General features: G+C 38.8%; 1 protein-coding gene across 5 annotated transcripts in view; it reads right to left on the bottom strand.

The window, feature by feature from the left end:
* specc1 (sperm antigen with calponin homology and coiled-coil domains 1) overlaps window positions 1-15,605 on the bottom strand; it is a 90,459-nt gene that overhangs the window by 38,963 nt on the left and 35,891 nt on the right. For all 5 annotated transcript variants that reach the window (XR_004340974.1, XM_032576246.1, XM_032576247.1 and 2 more), the window contains 3 exons: window positions 9,125-10,674; window positions 6,766-6,973; window positions 5,156-5,229 (listed from right to left, as the gene is read on the bottom strand). Coding sequence is in view for 4 of the 5 variants with exons in the window: in XM_032576246.1 (XP_032432137.1) it covers window positions 5,156-5,229; window positions 6,766-6,973; window positions 9,125-10,674 (1,832 nt within the window). In the remaining variant the exon portion in view is untranslated. The remainder of the gene's footprint in view (window positions 1-5,155; window positions 5,230-6,765; window positions 6,974-9,124; window positions 10,675-15,605) is intronic.

Genomic DNA, 15,605 nt, shown 5'->3' with positions numbered 1-15,605 from the left:
ATAAACCCTTTGGGATTTTATCATGAATTGTGCATGAAAGATCAATCAGGATTCTGTCTGGATCTTTTTGCAGGAATCATAAATGATTGTTGCATCCACATAACACTGAATCTGACATTAAAGATGAAAATATAAAAAGCAATGATTCTTCCACTCTGGAAATAGTAATGCTCTATATGTTTATGTTTGTTTCATTTGCTTTGCTGTAGTTTAGGTCTGAAACACTTTCCATAAGACGAAAAGCTAAACTTTAGCTGTTGTCGCAATTTCACATCACATTTTAAAATAAAAACCTGCACTGACAAAAAAGCTGGCGACCAGAATGGGTCGATTTTCTTCTAAACTGACTCTGATCAGTCATTAACTTAGTCAGAAGAATTCAACATTTTTCTGATCAGTAATTGAGGATGCCTGAAAGTTAGGCTAAGGTCTAAAAATGAAGACATAAGAAGCAGAAAAAGTTTAGGAGGCTTCTAGAAAAGAAGCTGTACTTTCTATGAAGCTGCTACAACCTGCAAAGTAAAACTTGGTCTGGTTTGTTCTAGCAAATAGTTCAGTTCAATCTGCAAGGGACACCTTGCAAGCTAACCTTAGCCGATAGCATGTGGTGGATTTACGGACTTTTATCTGCTGACAGATTCGGCCTGTTTTTTTGGTTTCTGCACAACAACAACAACAAAAAGAAGAAGAAACTTGGCTGCCTAAGAAATAGTTGGGACTCTTAAGTAAATCCAATAGATAACCTAAGGGTCTACTATCACAGTATGCTAACTGTGCTAATCATGCTGAATGCTAATTAATACAAGATGTCTAAAAACTGTTTAAATGTCAGCTCTGTCATTTTAAACATGTCCGCTGTGCTAATTACACAAAATGCTAATGCAATATGATTAAATACAGTTTAAAAAGTCAGCTATGGCACTTTATTTTTGTTTTGAAATATTACTAACATTATGTTATCACACAAAGTAGAGAAACAGACTGTTTGCTGTCATTTAAAAGTGCATTGCTATTTATACTTTTTACATAGAAATCAGAATTGGCTAAAATCAAATCATTAGGTTGTTGGTGACTGAAAATTGGCTAAATAATTTCTAATTGTTGCTTTTCTAGTTAAAGCAAAGTTGATGATAAGATTTTTGTGGTGCTTTCTCCAAATAAAAAAACTTCTATTTTAAAAAAATCATATTTTATATTTAAAACTGTCAGATTAAGTTATAAAAAAGGCAAAACAAAACAAATACCCATCTCTCTACCTACAACTGCCTAATGCTTTTGTCTGATTTTTTTTCAAAAGATGGAAAATATTCCCAGATGTTCACTGGAAATTTGTCCATGAATTTTCTGCAATAAATCCCAACAATTTCGTCAAGTGCAACAACAATACAACCTCATATCATCACACAGCCCAAATGTTTGGACTTGGACTGAACACTTCATTTCCTCTTTGGTCCCAAGCCCTAAACTGTGTTCATTTATTTAAAATAATAATAATAATAATAATAATAGTACTAATTTGTTGGACCACAAACCACATTTCCACTGTGTGATGGTTCTGAGCCAAGAAACGTTACATTTACACCGTGTTCCAAACTATTATGCAAATTGGATTTAAGTGTCATAAAGATGAACTTTTTTGTTATGCTATTAAATTTATAGCTGGTATTGTGTGTCAGGGCTCTTTGAATCACTATAATTAATTTCAGAAAGCTGGGTTGATTAGTTTGTCTGGTGAGCTCAATTAAAGAAAATCAATTAAAGAAACTTAAGAATTAAAGAAACTTAAGAAGGATGTTCCACATTATTAAGCAGGCCACAGGTTTCAAGCAATATGGGAAAGAGGAAGGATCTCTGCTGATGAAAATCATCAGATAGTGTAGTGCCGTATGACAAGGTATGAAAACATTAAATATTTAACGAAAACTGAAACGTTATCGTACTGTGAAGAGATTTGAGGCTGATTCAGAACAAAGATGGGTTTGTACAGATAAAGGCATAATGAGGAAGGTTTCTGTTAGACAAATTCATTGGATAAAGAGAGCAGCTGTTAAAATACCCTGACAAAGCAGCAAACAGTTATTTGCTGCTGGTGCCTCTGGAACCTCAAGGTGGAGGATCCTCCAGAGGTTTGCGGTGCATGAACCTACTATTCGGCCACCACTAACCAGAGCTCACAAGCAGAAACTTTCGCAGTGGGCCCAGCCGAACATGAAGATTAATTTTCAAACAGACTTGTTCACTGATGACTACTGTGCAACCCTTGATGGTCCAGATGGACACAGTAGTGGATTGGTGGTGGATGGCCACCACATCCCAACACAGCTGTGATGTCAGCAAGGAGGTGGTGGAGTCATGCTTTGGGCTGAAATCATGGGGAGAGAATCATTGGTCGGCCCCTTCAGAGTCCCTGAAGGTGTGAAAATGACCTCAGCAAAGTATATGGACTTTCTGACTGATCACTTTCTTTCATGGGTCAAAAAGAAGAGCCGTACCCTCAGTAGCAAAATCATCTTCATGCATGACAATGCACCATCTCATGCTGCAAGGAATACCACTGTATCATTGGCTGCTATGGGCATAAAAGGGGAGAAACTCATGGTGTGGTCACCATCCTCCTCTGACCTCAACCCTATTGAGAACCTTTGGAGTTTCCTCAAGCAGAAGATCTGAATGCAGTTCATATCAAACCAGCAGCTCTGGGAAGGTTTTCTGACATCCTGCAAAGAAATTCAAGCAGAAACTTTCCACAAACTCACAAGTTCAATGGATGCAAGAATTGTGCAGGTGAAATCAAAGAAGGTCCTATGTTAACATGTAACTCGGTCTGTTAAGATGTTTTTGATTGAAATAGCTTTTGATTTTAGTAAATGTGACCACTTAATGCTGGACATTCAAAGAATGACCGTTTGCAGTTTTTACAATCCATAAAATGTTTTGAAAATCTGCTGTGCATAATAATTTGGAACAGAGCATTTTGAGTTTTTTATTTTTGAACAAAATACTGTTCTCATGGGGAGCTTTGTTCAGTAAAATTTGATTTATACTGTAATAGTTCATGACTTGAAAATTATACTGACCATCATTTGCATTAACCATTTAAGAAAATCTGAGAAAATATCACTTGCATAATAATTTGGAACAAGGTGTAAAGTTTCATTTGGAAACATCGCTCTGTTATAGTGCCGGACAAACTCCTGAAAAATCTCCTGCACTTGTTACGGGACAGCCATTAATGTTGCACACTGATATGACAAGAGTCCAGACCGGGCTCCTAACCTTCAAAACACCAACATTATTCCACATTTCTTGAACTGTTTAAAAGTATTATAAACCACAGAATGAAGTAGAAGAAAATCTGTTTGAATTATTCTTGGAATAACTTTAGTTTTATACAGATGAACAACATTACAAAACATGACAGTTTTTTCAGTCAGACGATCCTTTTGTATCAATTCATAATTGCTGTAGACCTTCTGCTATCAGTAGGTATAATCTGAATTGCTCTATTGTGTTTTTATATGTCAGGACTGAGCAAAACAAAACCCTGAAGGGAAACACAAAACGGACACAATCCTTTCATATGAGGATAAAACACCACTAATCTGCTTATTTCATAATTTTTAAGACAAAATGTAACAATAAGAATGTCTGCATTCAATTTACATTATTTATAACATTTTGCAATGCTTTAGTCTCCATCAGTTTGCAGTTGATCGGCAAGATCCTTTCGACAATCAACTGCATGTGATTATTTAGTCTCCACACAGGTAGCCCATGTTTTATTAAGATCGGCTCGTTAGCTGCTCAGGCTGCTAAAGGTTGTTAATTTGTGTCACATTGACCTTCTTCCTTTTGCAGATTTTTTGGGCATGAAAAGCAGACATAAATTCAAACCGTCCACTGGGACGTTGCGTCATAGCTGGCTTTAACAGGTTCCAGGAAGGCTGAACATATTACAGAAAAAATGTTGTATTTAAAAACTTTTAACCTCCCTCAGTTATGGAGTATAATAGATTTGGAAATGTTGACAGATTTTTGGAAATTTCAGCTGGGATGTTAGGATTTACATCTTCCTGGGATTGCACATGGAGACTGAAACTTTACTAATGCTAACTGTACTAACAGCTAGTTCATTAAGGACAACTCATAATGTCAACTTTGCACTATATAGAAATAGAAAACTCCTGTTTCACAATCTCTCTCACACAACGTAAGCCTTCGTCTCGCTCATGGTAGGAAGGCTAGAAAAAATGTCAATGTTGTAAATTCTACTTCTTCTAGAACTGTAGAAATAAGGTAAAATGTGCATTGGTTCTTAAAAATGTAATAACAAAATCTCCCATTGTTGCATCTCGAAATATTGTCAACAAGTCAATTCTTTCAGATACAGTACTCACCACCTAAACTTAGAAAAAGAATTGGAAAACTCTGCTATCATGCGACACAATGCTATCTGAACAAAGCTCAGTGGAAAGATTTATTTTGGCATGAAGGCAAGAGACGAAAAATCAAGCCAAAGGAAATCATCCTGACCTCAAAGTGACACCAAAAACAGTATTTCTTTGGAATATTGATTTCCAAAAAATTGTCAGTGTTGCACCGTTTTATGCACCTGATATTTACGCAAAACATTAAGAACTAAAATGTTTTGCGGGCTAAATGATGTAAGGTAAACATGTGACTGTGACAGCATGAGTTTTGATTAACCCAATTTTTTCTCACCCCTCTGTCTTTTCTATTCTCACAATGTTTCCTTCACTTCCAGTGACCTTTGACATCCTGTCAGGTGTCAGAGTTCATCTAACTGACCAAATGCATTAAGGTGAATATCAGATATGACCCATTTACTCTTAGATGATATTTATGAATTGTTGGCACATATATAAACTCAAAGAATTCTGCATGCCTTTCTATTTTCTGATAATTGTGAAAATACACATTTCCTAAAGAAGGCAGAACGATTCGGTTGATTTCCACTTTTAGGTAGATAAAGGAAAAAAAGATGTTGTATATGTAGCGCATTTGAATTTCCAAAAATATCAGTCTTTATTGAAATACGGTAAAATATCATCCAAATGGATCCAAGCTGGAACAGCAAACAACAATTAGTTGAACTTTTGAACCCACGCAGAACGCCATGTCAAACATTTCTTACCTTCATCTGTCGATTCAAAACCTTCAGCTGTCGCTCTGCTTCACCCTTCTGCTCCTCAATCTTTTTCACAAGATCTGCAACAGCAAAGTTCAGATATTTAAAAAAAAACAAAAAACAGCATAACAAACTAAACATATGTACCACAGTAGCAGTCACTACTATAGTGTGTGAACAGTTTGATTATGTTAGAGAAACGGCAGCCAAGTCTTCTAAAAATAAAACTTCCAATAACAGAACTATTCTTGAAGTACGTCTCGGTCGCTGCAATCATATTATCAAGCCAATATAACTTGCCCCGATTTACAACAGTAATATTATTGTATTTTAATCAACGTTCGATGTGCTCCACTTTACACTCTCTTGGATGTTTAAAGAGACCTCCAGGGAATCGGTCTGGGCAGACTGAGCTTTAATAATCCTACAGCCCTGCAGTAAATCTTGCACTTATGTATGTGTAAACCTTTAGCTTTTGTTGGAACTGTGGAGAGATTTTCTTCATGGCTATTTTCAAAGTATTTATAATGTTTATATCCCCATGATGGGGATATAAACATTATAAATACTTTGAAAATATTGTGCATAGGCCTCGCATTTTAATGGTGGAACTTGGAATATAGTTTTACTATGTAGAAATTTTCCGTGACATGAGCAAAGCATCTTAGAAACACCACATACCCCATGCGCTCCAGTGCAACAAAAGGAATGCAAGCGCTACTCAGTGTCACGGTTATGATCCTAAATTAGTGTCATGATACACTATGCAGTCACTCTGTCTACCCTGCTGAAGATTCACTCACTTCAGCATGAAAAATGTTTGAAGTGGATTCATCTGACGGCAGTAAGATCAACTTTCTGATTGTTTCAGCTAATAACCATTACATTAGATGGAGCCCTTTATAAACTGTGCATTGAACTGTAATCCAAGATGATCAGGTGATTATAAAATATGAACAAAAATCCAGAGATGGGGTCCATCAACAAAAGTAATTAATCATTATCTTACTGTAAACTGTATACTGTTTATGCCAATAAACACTCTACAGTACACACATCGGATTGTATCATAAACTGCAATAACACTTCATGAATGCGACAAGCTTTTATATTTTAAAAAAATGCACTTTGCTTTATTATATCTATATCAAGGGTCACCAGAGTGCTGCTTAGTAGGCAATATGTGGCCCTCTGAATGATTTTGTGTAAGTCTAGAATGTAACAAATCTGGTCTGCAGGCACGTTTTGCAAATTATGGTGACATCACAGACAAAATCACAGATCTTTCTAAAGTGAAAAGCAAAAGGAACAACCCTAATAATTTCTCATTTATTGACCAGGTTTTAAATTAATCTCAATTTTATAATAAAAATTACCACAAAAAGTGTGATTTGCATCACTAAGCTGCACTATGGACAATTTGGAGGATTTTAAATGTCCTTAATCGGAATTTATTGCGACAACAATAAATCTAAATTTTCATCATACTGAGAAATATATTGCGAAAAACAATAAACAATATAATAAAATGCCCAGCCCTAATGTATAGTCTCTCATTTTCTTTGCTAGCTTCGGTTAAACAGTGCAGAACTAAAAAACCTGCGATCAGTACATACTCTCCATGTCCAGGACCGCCTGGTTGGTGTGACAGTTGACCGCCCTCTGCTGCTCCACCTGGTCCTCCAGCTCAAAGATGGTCTCCTTCATTTCCTTCACTTGGTTCTCCGCTTGAACTCCAGCTTCCTCCAGGGACGTCACACGGTCGCTCAGCTCCTGCTCTCTCTTCTCAGCCTTTTCCTGAACCTGCTGGCATGTGGACTCCACCTGTGTATGGACACAATGTTTATAAAGTTTGTGTGTTTATGTGAGCTCCTGCAGTGTACTAAATGCATACTGCATCTGAAGTCACTCCAAGTCATTTTGTGGTGTTGCCGTTTCTAAATGCATTTAGAGGTTACTCAAGATTACTTTAGTCTTTCTCACTTCCATGTCAAATTAAAGTCTAAACAGAACAAAAACCATCTTATTTGATACAGATTTTGAAGTCAAAGGAGGATTATTGTGGTTGTCTGGGAGGCACATCTCTATGAGGACAGGATACTAAAACCAGTAGATGATGTAGCCACTTGGGACGTTCCACAGCTGACGCCATGAGGCTGTGATAGATTAAGATGCTTGTCAGGGAAGTTATGGAGTCACGTCATTTTCACATCCAGTTGGCAGAGGACAGCTGTGTGACTCAAGGAATCATGCTCGGGTGAACAAGCCTAACTATGCTGTTGGCACCTCCATCACCTCCCAAAAATAATGACTTAAAAGAGACACACCTAACACTGTAGAGCCATTACCAGCCCTGACTCACTCCTGTGTTTGTGGGGAGAAAACCAAAGAAGCTAGAAACAAAGGATTATAGTTTAAGTGAAGATAAATATCACTGAAAATAAATACTAATGTGTCTGCCCATCTGTATTTACTTGACTCAGTCGCCAGGCAGAAGTTAACGGAGAAAATGCAGCATAAATATAGAGCCAAGTAATAAATAAATAAGAGTATATATATAAACATTTGATCAATACAAATAGATAACACATCCAAAATAATTTGTTGATCATTTCACTGAGCTGCAATCCAGAACTGCACAGCATTCTGGGGGATGAAGGCAGATTACAGACTTAAGCCGCTCAACCTCTCATGACCGGCTAAGCAAGTTGGCATCAACTAACTCACTCGATCTCTGGTTACCTAGCAACCACCTGTTAAATAAGTTGCACAGCAGCAGTTTCATGTTTCACCACAGTTCCTCAAAACTGCTTAAAAATCAAAAACAACTGCATGGAATGAAAACTGTGGATTAAACAGGAAAGGCCATGTCACCACTTTAGCAGTATTTAAGATATTTAAAACAATATCGACAGATATGAGCGCTTACATCATGATGTGTTTTTCAGTCATATTGTCCAGCCCAACACAAATGTCTTGAATTTAAGGTTTTCATTATACTAGAACCATTATTTTTCTAGAGTGACTTTTTTCCCAGATCTAGTTAAAGATTGAATTATTTGGTTATGATGCCAAGTAGCATGTTTGGTTGACCTATGTTAAATAAAGAGCACTGTGTACTATCTGTCAAGCATAGTTTTGGAAACCAGACCAGAGATTAGCATACCATTCATTAGATACGCCGAGTGAGTACATGTAAACTTTCTACTGCACCAAAAAATGTCAAAATTATCATCGTTCATCAATTATTATGTAAACAATCAGAGCTGCCAGCAATGACAATTCACTCTGTTTATTGATAAAGAAATGATTAGGATAGATAGATCCAGAATAAATGTTGAGACAATGTGGAAATATGTTTCACATCTTCCATATAAGGTAAAAACAGAAACATCACTGTTGTGATGAATGTGATCAAGAAACGTTCACTCCTACATTTACTTGAATAACTTTTAGAAAAAATGTACGTTTAAAACAATTTTATATTCTACATCTTATATTTTAGTCTATCTGATTACATAAGCTCAAAAAATAAATCAGACCACTACTGGTTACTCACTGAGACTTGATGGAGGTTATTCTACCAACCTCTGGTCTATTCAGACATAGAGCTGCTGGACTCTGTGGCCCCATGACAAACATGGTGGCTTATCAACAATAAACAAAAAGGTACCAACCACAGCTACAGCTTCAATGATTAACAATGTCTTACTAGGGATCCAAACATATTTAACCAAAATGCATAAGATTAATACAAACACATTTAGGTATTTTATATTTTAGATAGTGTTTTATTGTGAGTTGTTTATTGCAATGTGCAATTTCGTTCTTTGCTGCTGAGACACATCATGAATTTTCTCATAGTGGGATCAATAAAGTGCATGCGTGTCTATCCATCTATTACAGTAATTAAATGCTGAATCCTTGAAAAAACAAATCCAACCTAAGTCGGTGTGTAAACGTCTCCCTCCGTACCTTTGACACTGTGGTTCGCACATGCTCAGTCTCAGCCTGGGCCTTCAGCAGCTCCTGTCTCAGCTCGGTCAGTTCCACCTCCAGCTTGTCCCTCTCAGAGTGGGCCGTCTTCAGCATGTTCTGAAGCTCGGTGCTGTCACTGACGCTCTGCATGGCTTTCAGCTCACCGACCTTCTGCCTCTCTATGTCCACCTGCGCCTTGAGCCTACTGTTCTCCAGTCTGAGACACTCTGCCGTGGCTTTGTGTTCCTCGGCAGCTTGCGATACCTGACTGCTGCTTTCCACTTCCTTGTCCAGCCGAGCCTGCAGCCTGTCCAGCTCCTCCTTAAGGCAGCAGACTTGACCCTGAGCCTCTTGGTGTTCTTCTTCCAGAGCCCTCAAGCTGCCAGTCAGCTGCTGCTGGATGTCCACTAGTTTTTCCCGTTCGAATCGAGAGCTCTCCACCAACTCGGCGTACCTCTGCTCCAACTCGGCCAGCCTCGGCCTTTGGCTCCCCAGCTCCTGCTCCCTCTGGGCCTGAGCCTGAGCCTGCTCCTGGACTCTGACGGCAAGCGTCTCGTTCTTCTGAGCCATCACTTCCAGACGTTCTCTCTGCTGCTGAAGCGACGTCTGCAGAAGGCGCTTTTCCTCCGCCAGGCGCTCGTTCTCAGCGGTTAGCTCCTGCACCATCTGCTGCTGGTCGGCCAGTTCCTGGAGTGTCGCCTGCAGCTCCTCTGCTGTGCTGTGATGGCTCTCCTCCATCTTGTGGATCTGCTCTGTTAGTCTCTGCACTGACACATCCTGACCCCCTGAATTGTTCGCCGTTATGTCATCGCCGCTGACAACGCTGCTGCCCGATTCAGAGCGAGATGGGAGCTTCTCGAACTCCGAGGAGTCTGGCGATGGCGAATCCTTGGTAATGTCAGAGCTGGAGGAGACGGAGGTTTTGAGTGGGCTGGCAGTGGGGACGAGTTTGTCCTTTTGGGAAGCTGAAGGGTCTGGAGGGACGCCATTCACCAAGGTAATGGACGAGCTTGTCTTTTTATTGGAAAGAGGAGAAGCTTCCAAGCAAATCAGCTTTTCCTTCAATGTCTGGTTCTCTTCTCGTAGTGCTGCTAGCTCTCTCTGGAACCTCCCGTTCTTCTCCCTCAGCTCCCCAACCAGGACGAGGGCTTCAGCCACCTGCCCCTGCTCATCATCAGCAGCGTGCGCTTGGTCTGAAACCGAGCTTGTAGAAGGCAAGGACGAAGTAGCGGAGGTTTTACTCTTGCAGCGCTGCAGCTCTGTCCTTAGATTGTCGATTTCCAAGTCCTTCGCCTTAGCTTCAGCGAGAAGCTCCTTTACCTGGCTCTCCAGCAGGCCCCTTTCCTGGCTCTCCGCATCCGCACGGGTCTTAGTCGAGCTACGCGTCTGCTTTGCCAGGGTGGAGAGGCTGGAGGTGCTGGAACTGGTAACGATTCTCTTAGTAGAGGAACTCCTCAGCTGATCTCTAAGGGAAACCCGATCTCTTGTTATAGAGGAGGAGATTTCTCTCGGAGCAGGAATTCCAGACTTCTTGGTCGGCTGCACACCTGCAACACAAAATCAAAAATATTAAGTGTTTAATCAAGTCCATAATGTGCAGTTTAAATAGCAATTGTGTAAAATAGGAATGTTTATTTGTACATCATGCACAAGGCAATTGAAAGCAGTTTCAAGAAAAAGAAAAAGCAGGTTAAGATAAATTACACTGAAGATATGAAACACATTGAAAGAAAAACGTCAAATTCAAATATGATAAGAAAAGACAAATATGAATTAAAAACAAAAAGAGTGATAAACTTTGACCTTTTCTGCAAAACCTCCTTTAAATGAGACAACAGTTTCTGTTCATCTCAGGTTTTTAGAGAAGTTGTTTTAGAGCTGCATGCAAACTAAAAGTTGTCTTTGTTTGCAGTTTACTTCTTTTTGCTAGTTTAGTTAATGGGTGCACAATATATCACAAATATATTGTCATGCCACTGTATGAAATATGTGCAATATTCATATAAAAAAAGAGGTGTTTGGAGTGATATAGCTGTGGGCCAATATTTCCCAAGTTTTATCAACTTGCAACTTAGCAACTTGGACAAAATTTCACAGCAGCAGATGTTCACACTGGACACTAATGACATTAACCAAAATCATAATTGTCACAGATTTATGGAGAGGGAACCAGAAACTAGGCATACAAATACATATTTTATCATTGCAGTATTTTCCAATATCATGGAGTCCTGGTTTAGTTCTTTGTTGCATGTCTAATAAGTACATATTTATTTAGGCCCAAGGATGTTTGGAGCCTTGTAAGACCAATAATTTTATATCATTCTAATTTTGTAAACTGCAAATCAGACACAAGTTGAGAGCTGATCTGAAACTTTAGTAAATTTTCTGGATTAAGATGGAGAAAACCGACTTTTCAAAATGTAATCTGAAATATCTAGAATGCTACTAAATGCGAAAAATCAGATACATGTGTGATTTTTTTTTCTCTGTTACATAAATGATTCATGATCTCCTTAAAATAATCTGCCACTGTTCTTAAATGAGGTTTTGGGAACTTTCAAGAACGTTCTGACACTGAAAACAAAAGATTATTAGTATCAGCATTCAGCTATGCAGGAGTTATGAATAGAGGGTTTGTCACATTCATAGTTGCATTAATCAGCACTAGGATCACTGTGGCCCAGTCACAGATTGTTCTCTATTCAGACAGCATCACATCTGCCTGGTTGTGTGTGTTGCTGTCATTCATGACTGTAGAAGAGCTCAACTTTGGCATTTCAAAAAGCATCAATGTGGGTCACAGGAATGAAACCTTTTCCAGAGCCCTCTGAAATATAAAGAGTATTTACTGACGCCTGGCATGAGCTGGATGTTGCCTGAAAATACTGTATTGTTTGTTTTAGGACCATCAGCAAACAGCAGCACAGACACAAGGGAAGCGCTTGTTTCAAAGGATGACAGCGGTCGCTGTGCACGTGGAGCATTCAGGCACAAAGCAGCTAAAGCAGTGAGTGGACAAAGATAGCAGTGTGTGTGTATCACATTCCCGCATCATCATCAAACCGACAAAGCGAGAGGCAGACAGACAGACAGGCTGTGTCAGGAGATAGACAGCGCATCTTCCTGATCAACACGGTAACACACTTTCAGTAAACACAATACACACACGCACAATCCCCGAACAAATGGCCCAGTTTGGAGTGAAAATCCTATCCCCCAGTGGAATAGTCCGTCACTGATAGACACATTGCAGAGCATCCTCTTACTGAGAAAGCAAGAACTGCCAACCGTGGCACATTTCTGGGGCAGAGAGCTGTTTAGCATTCCTCTAGTAAGAGACTGTGGCTGCAGACTGAGGGGCTTCGTATTAATTAATTTTAAGCATTACAAATATGTAAATATATCTATCCATCTTAAGAAAACAAAAAGATTTATGTAGGAGGCTGAACAGCATGCCATCCAGATGAAGCAGCTACGTCACAGGGGAAACTTTAAAGATCCTATGGCTGCCATTAAACATCCACAGTCACTTATGTCTGAAATTCACTGGGAGAAAAAAATCCTGAGTGACAGAATGAGGCCAATGTGCGCTGCTAAATTATGTACTCTTCTAGAAGACGTAAAAGCTAAATCATCACAGTGATATAAATTACTCTTTACTGTGCACTGGAGGAAGTCAAAGGAGATACGACACATCTAACAGTTCATCCCCACCTCAGACGGTTTTCATGGCTGTCATTAGGTTCCCAAATGACAGAGGCAGTATTACGTGTTTTCAACATAAATAGTCCTATTTTAAAGCACAATTAAGTAACTATGCTACCTTCAGTCGTTATAAAAATGTCTTATACATCAAACATGACTTAAAAGAAATGCAAACACCTTGAATTGAGCCCATGTCTCTTTAAGAAGCTTCTGCTCTTTTACAACACTGCCTTCAGCATGTCATCACAACAACGTTCTTCTATCAAGCGTTTAATGTTTCACTGCCTCATATGATGAGCTCATGCATTTCCACCAGGTGTTTGCTAATTGTTGCTGGCTAGTCTGAAGGAGCTGAGTACAAGAGACATGCATACAAGAATCTAAGCAACACTCCACAAATATTTTTGATGAGGGAATAAAGTAGTTACTCCCCCATACACATTTGTTACACTCATCAATTATAGTTACAAATCTGACATCAGCACTGCAGGTCAAAGCTTTACAAAAAACAGGCAGAACATCTACTCAAAAATCCTGGTCAGTAAACGTCCTTTTTTCCATTTCTTTTAAAGACCCTACACCATCTGAAGCTTAAAGTCACTGATTATTAGATCACAAACCTTTATAACCTGACATCACCACGGCTGATCATGTGCACAAAGTAATGTCACCAATGTTTCTCTTAAATTTTCTTCAGACAAAAAAACAAAAACAAACTAAATACATGCTGCTCAAGTTCTGCAGTTGTTTTCAAAAAGCTGGATAATTTTGTATTATTTTTATAAAAACCCTGCAACAAATAACCACATTAGAAAGCAGAAAGAGTTGAGGTCAGATTTTACGTAAACAAAGAAAAAAAGAGGACATAAAACATGGTTGTGGTGGATTAAAGAAAGGAGAAAGTAAGAGATAAAAAGCTGTAAGGACAGTACAGCAAAGACGGCAGTGAAAGAGACAATTAACCTCCAATTGCTCCAGTGGAGCTGCTCTGGGGCCATCTTTGAAAGACTCCCAGGAGAGTATGACAAGACTATAGATTTTTATTACCTTGTTCACTTAGGTAATAAAAACCTAAGTGAACAAGGTCCACAACATTATTCTACATTCTCTCCTGATTAAGAAAAAAAATTATAATTACAATTTTAGTAATTTATTCAAGCAAAACTGTGCTTGTGAAAGACCATTAGGCGTCGGCCGGTTAACGGCATTAAAGTATACTAATGTTTTAGATAAAAGTGTAGTAAAGAAATTTCCATTGCATCATTTGTACGTGTTAATTTCTTTTAGTGGTAATGGTCACCTATAATGGAGTTCTAAAAGTGCCTGGGTTTGAAACTGCTAAAACTTTTCTGCACCTCCCTTGCCTGTTGCTACCACTCGTTAGATAGCTAAAAGAGAATCCTATATTTTCACAAAATAGTCATTTTGGAAATACTAACAAGTTTGAAAATCATGGGCAGTCAAAGTATGGACACTAGAGGACCAACACCATCACTCCTCTGGTAATGCAGTTTTAAACAGTAAGACAGCAGCTGCATGCATATTAAACAGATGATTGCAGGCTAGTTAAAAGATAAACCAACTAATTAACTAATGACAAAAATCAGCTTTTCGGTCTTGGCCTGAAGACTATTGTTGAGACTACATATTCAGTCTTAGTTTTGTCTCAATCTCACCAACAATTTTACTCTTCCACCTCCATTTACTCTGCCAGCAGTTAACGTTTAGCTGGATGTATATGCTCTGAAATAGCTAATCTGTTGTAGGCTAGTTCGCTAACCAAGCTTGCTGACATGTTATTTTACATTGGCAGCAACAACTATATGATTATTGTTGCAGCAATGGTCTTGAAAATGGTCTCTCATTGGTTCATGGAGTTAGTCTGGTCTCCCTCAGCGTCTTGGCATTCTCTGATCTTGGTCTTGACTCAACAATAGCTCTATTTATCAAAATTAAAATTATAGTAAACATGACAGATACCAGTCTAACTGTAACAATTAATATATGGTATTGCTCTACAAGTCTGCAAACATGAGGAATGCATGGAGCTTTTCTGTTTGAAATAAAACCCGTTACATCACGCAACACATTTTTGAAAATGTGGTACTTTAAGGTTATCACAGACTAACTTAACATACTTGCTCATACCTAAACAATTAATTTAGATCGTGAACCAAATAAAGAACAAGACCATGATATTCTTAAGCTCTGCAAAAAACATATTTCTCCTTCTGGTGCCAGGCTATGAAATACTAACGCAGACAACCATTAGTTTAGCGTAGTGAAGTCTTATGTATGACTCGGCTCAGTAACTCCTCCAACGAGGCAGTAAATCTGGGTCGCTACATGGCTCACAGAGGAGCAGCGCTCCTCTAGCAACAAATAAACTCGTGCTGTCTGAAACCAGCAGCTTTTACTGATGCCAGCACAGAATTAGCAACAAAAACAGATTTACAGCAGCTTTAATAGAGTAGCATACACTCCATACATTAAATAATTTCCTTAACGTTTAAAGGCCAACTTCCAGTAACCCAAATGCATTTGTTTATTTAATAAAAGGTCATATCCTCAGTCACAGCACTGAACTGTACAGGCTTCATTCTTCCTAATGGAAATGAGCTTTCAAATCACACCAAGAACCTTTTGTCTGGAAAGCGTCCAACACCAGCCGGATAGCTGGGGCCAGCATGCCAGCCAGTCAAAAGGTGACAGGGTGCATTGTGAGCAAAGTGTGGAGAGACTTCACTTTACAGAAGGGAGGGCGACGGTT

This window comes from Xiphophorus hellerii, chromosome 11 (genome assembly GCF_003331165.1).
Source record: "Xiphophorus hellerii strain 12219 chromosome 11, Xiphophorus_hellerii-4.1, whole genome shotgun sequence".
NCBI lineage: Eukaryota > Metazoa > Chordata > Actinopteri > Cyprinodontiformes > Poeciliidae > Xiphophorus > Xiphophorus hellerii.
The sequence above is the reverse complement of the archived record's forward strand: the minus strand, read 5'-3'. Positions and strand labels throughout refer to the sequence as shown.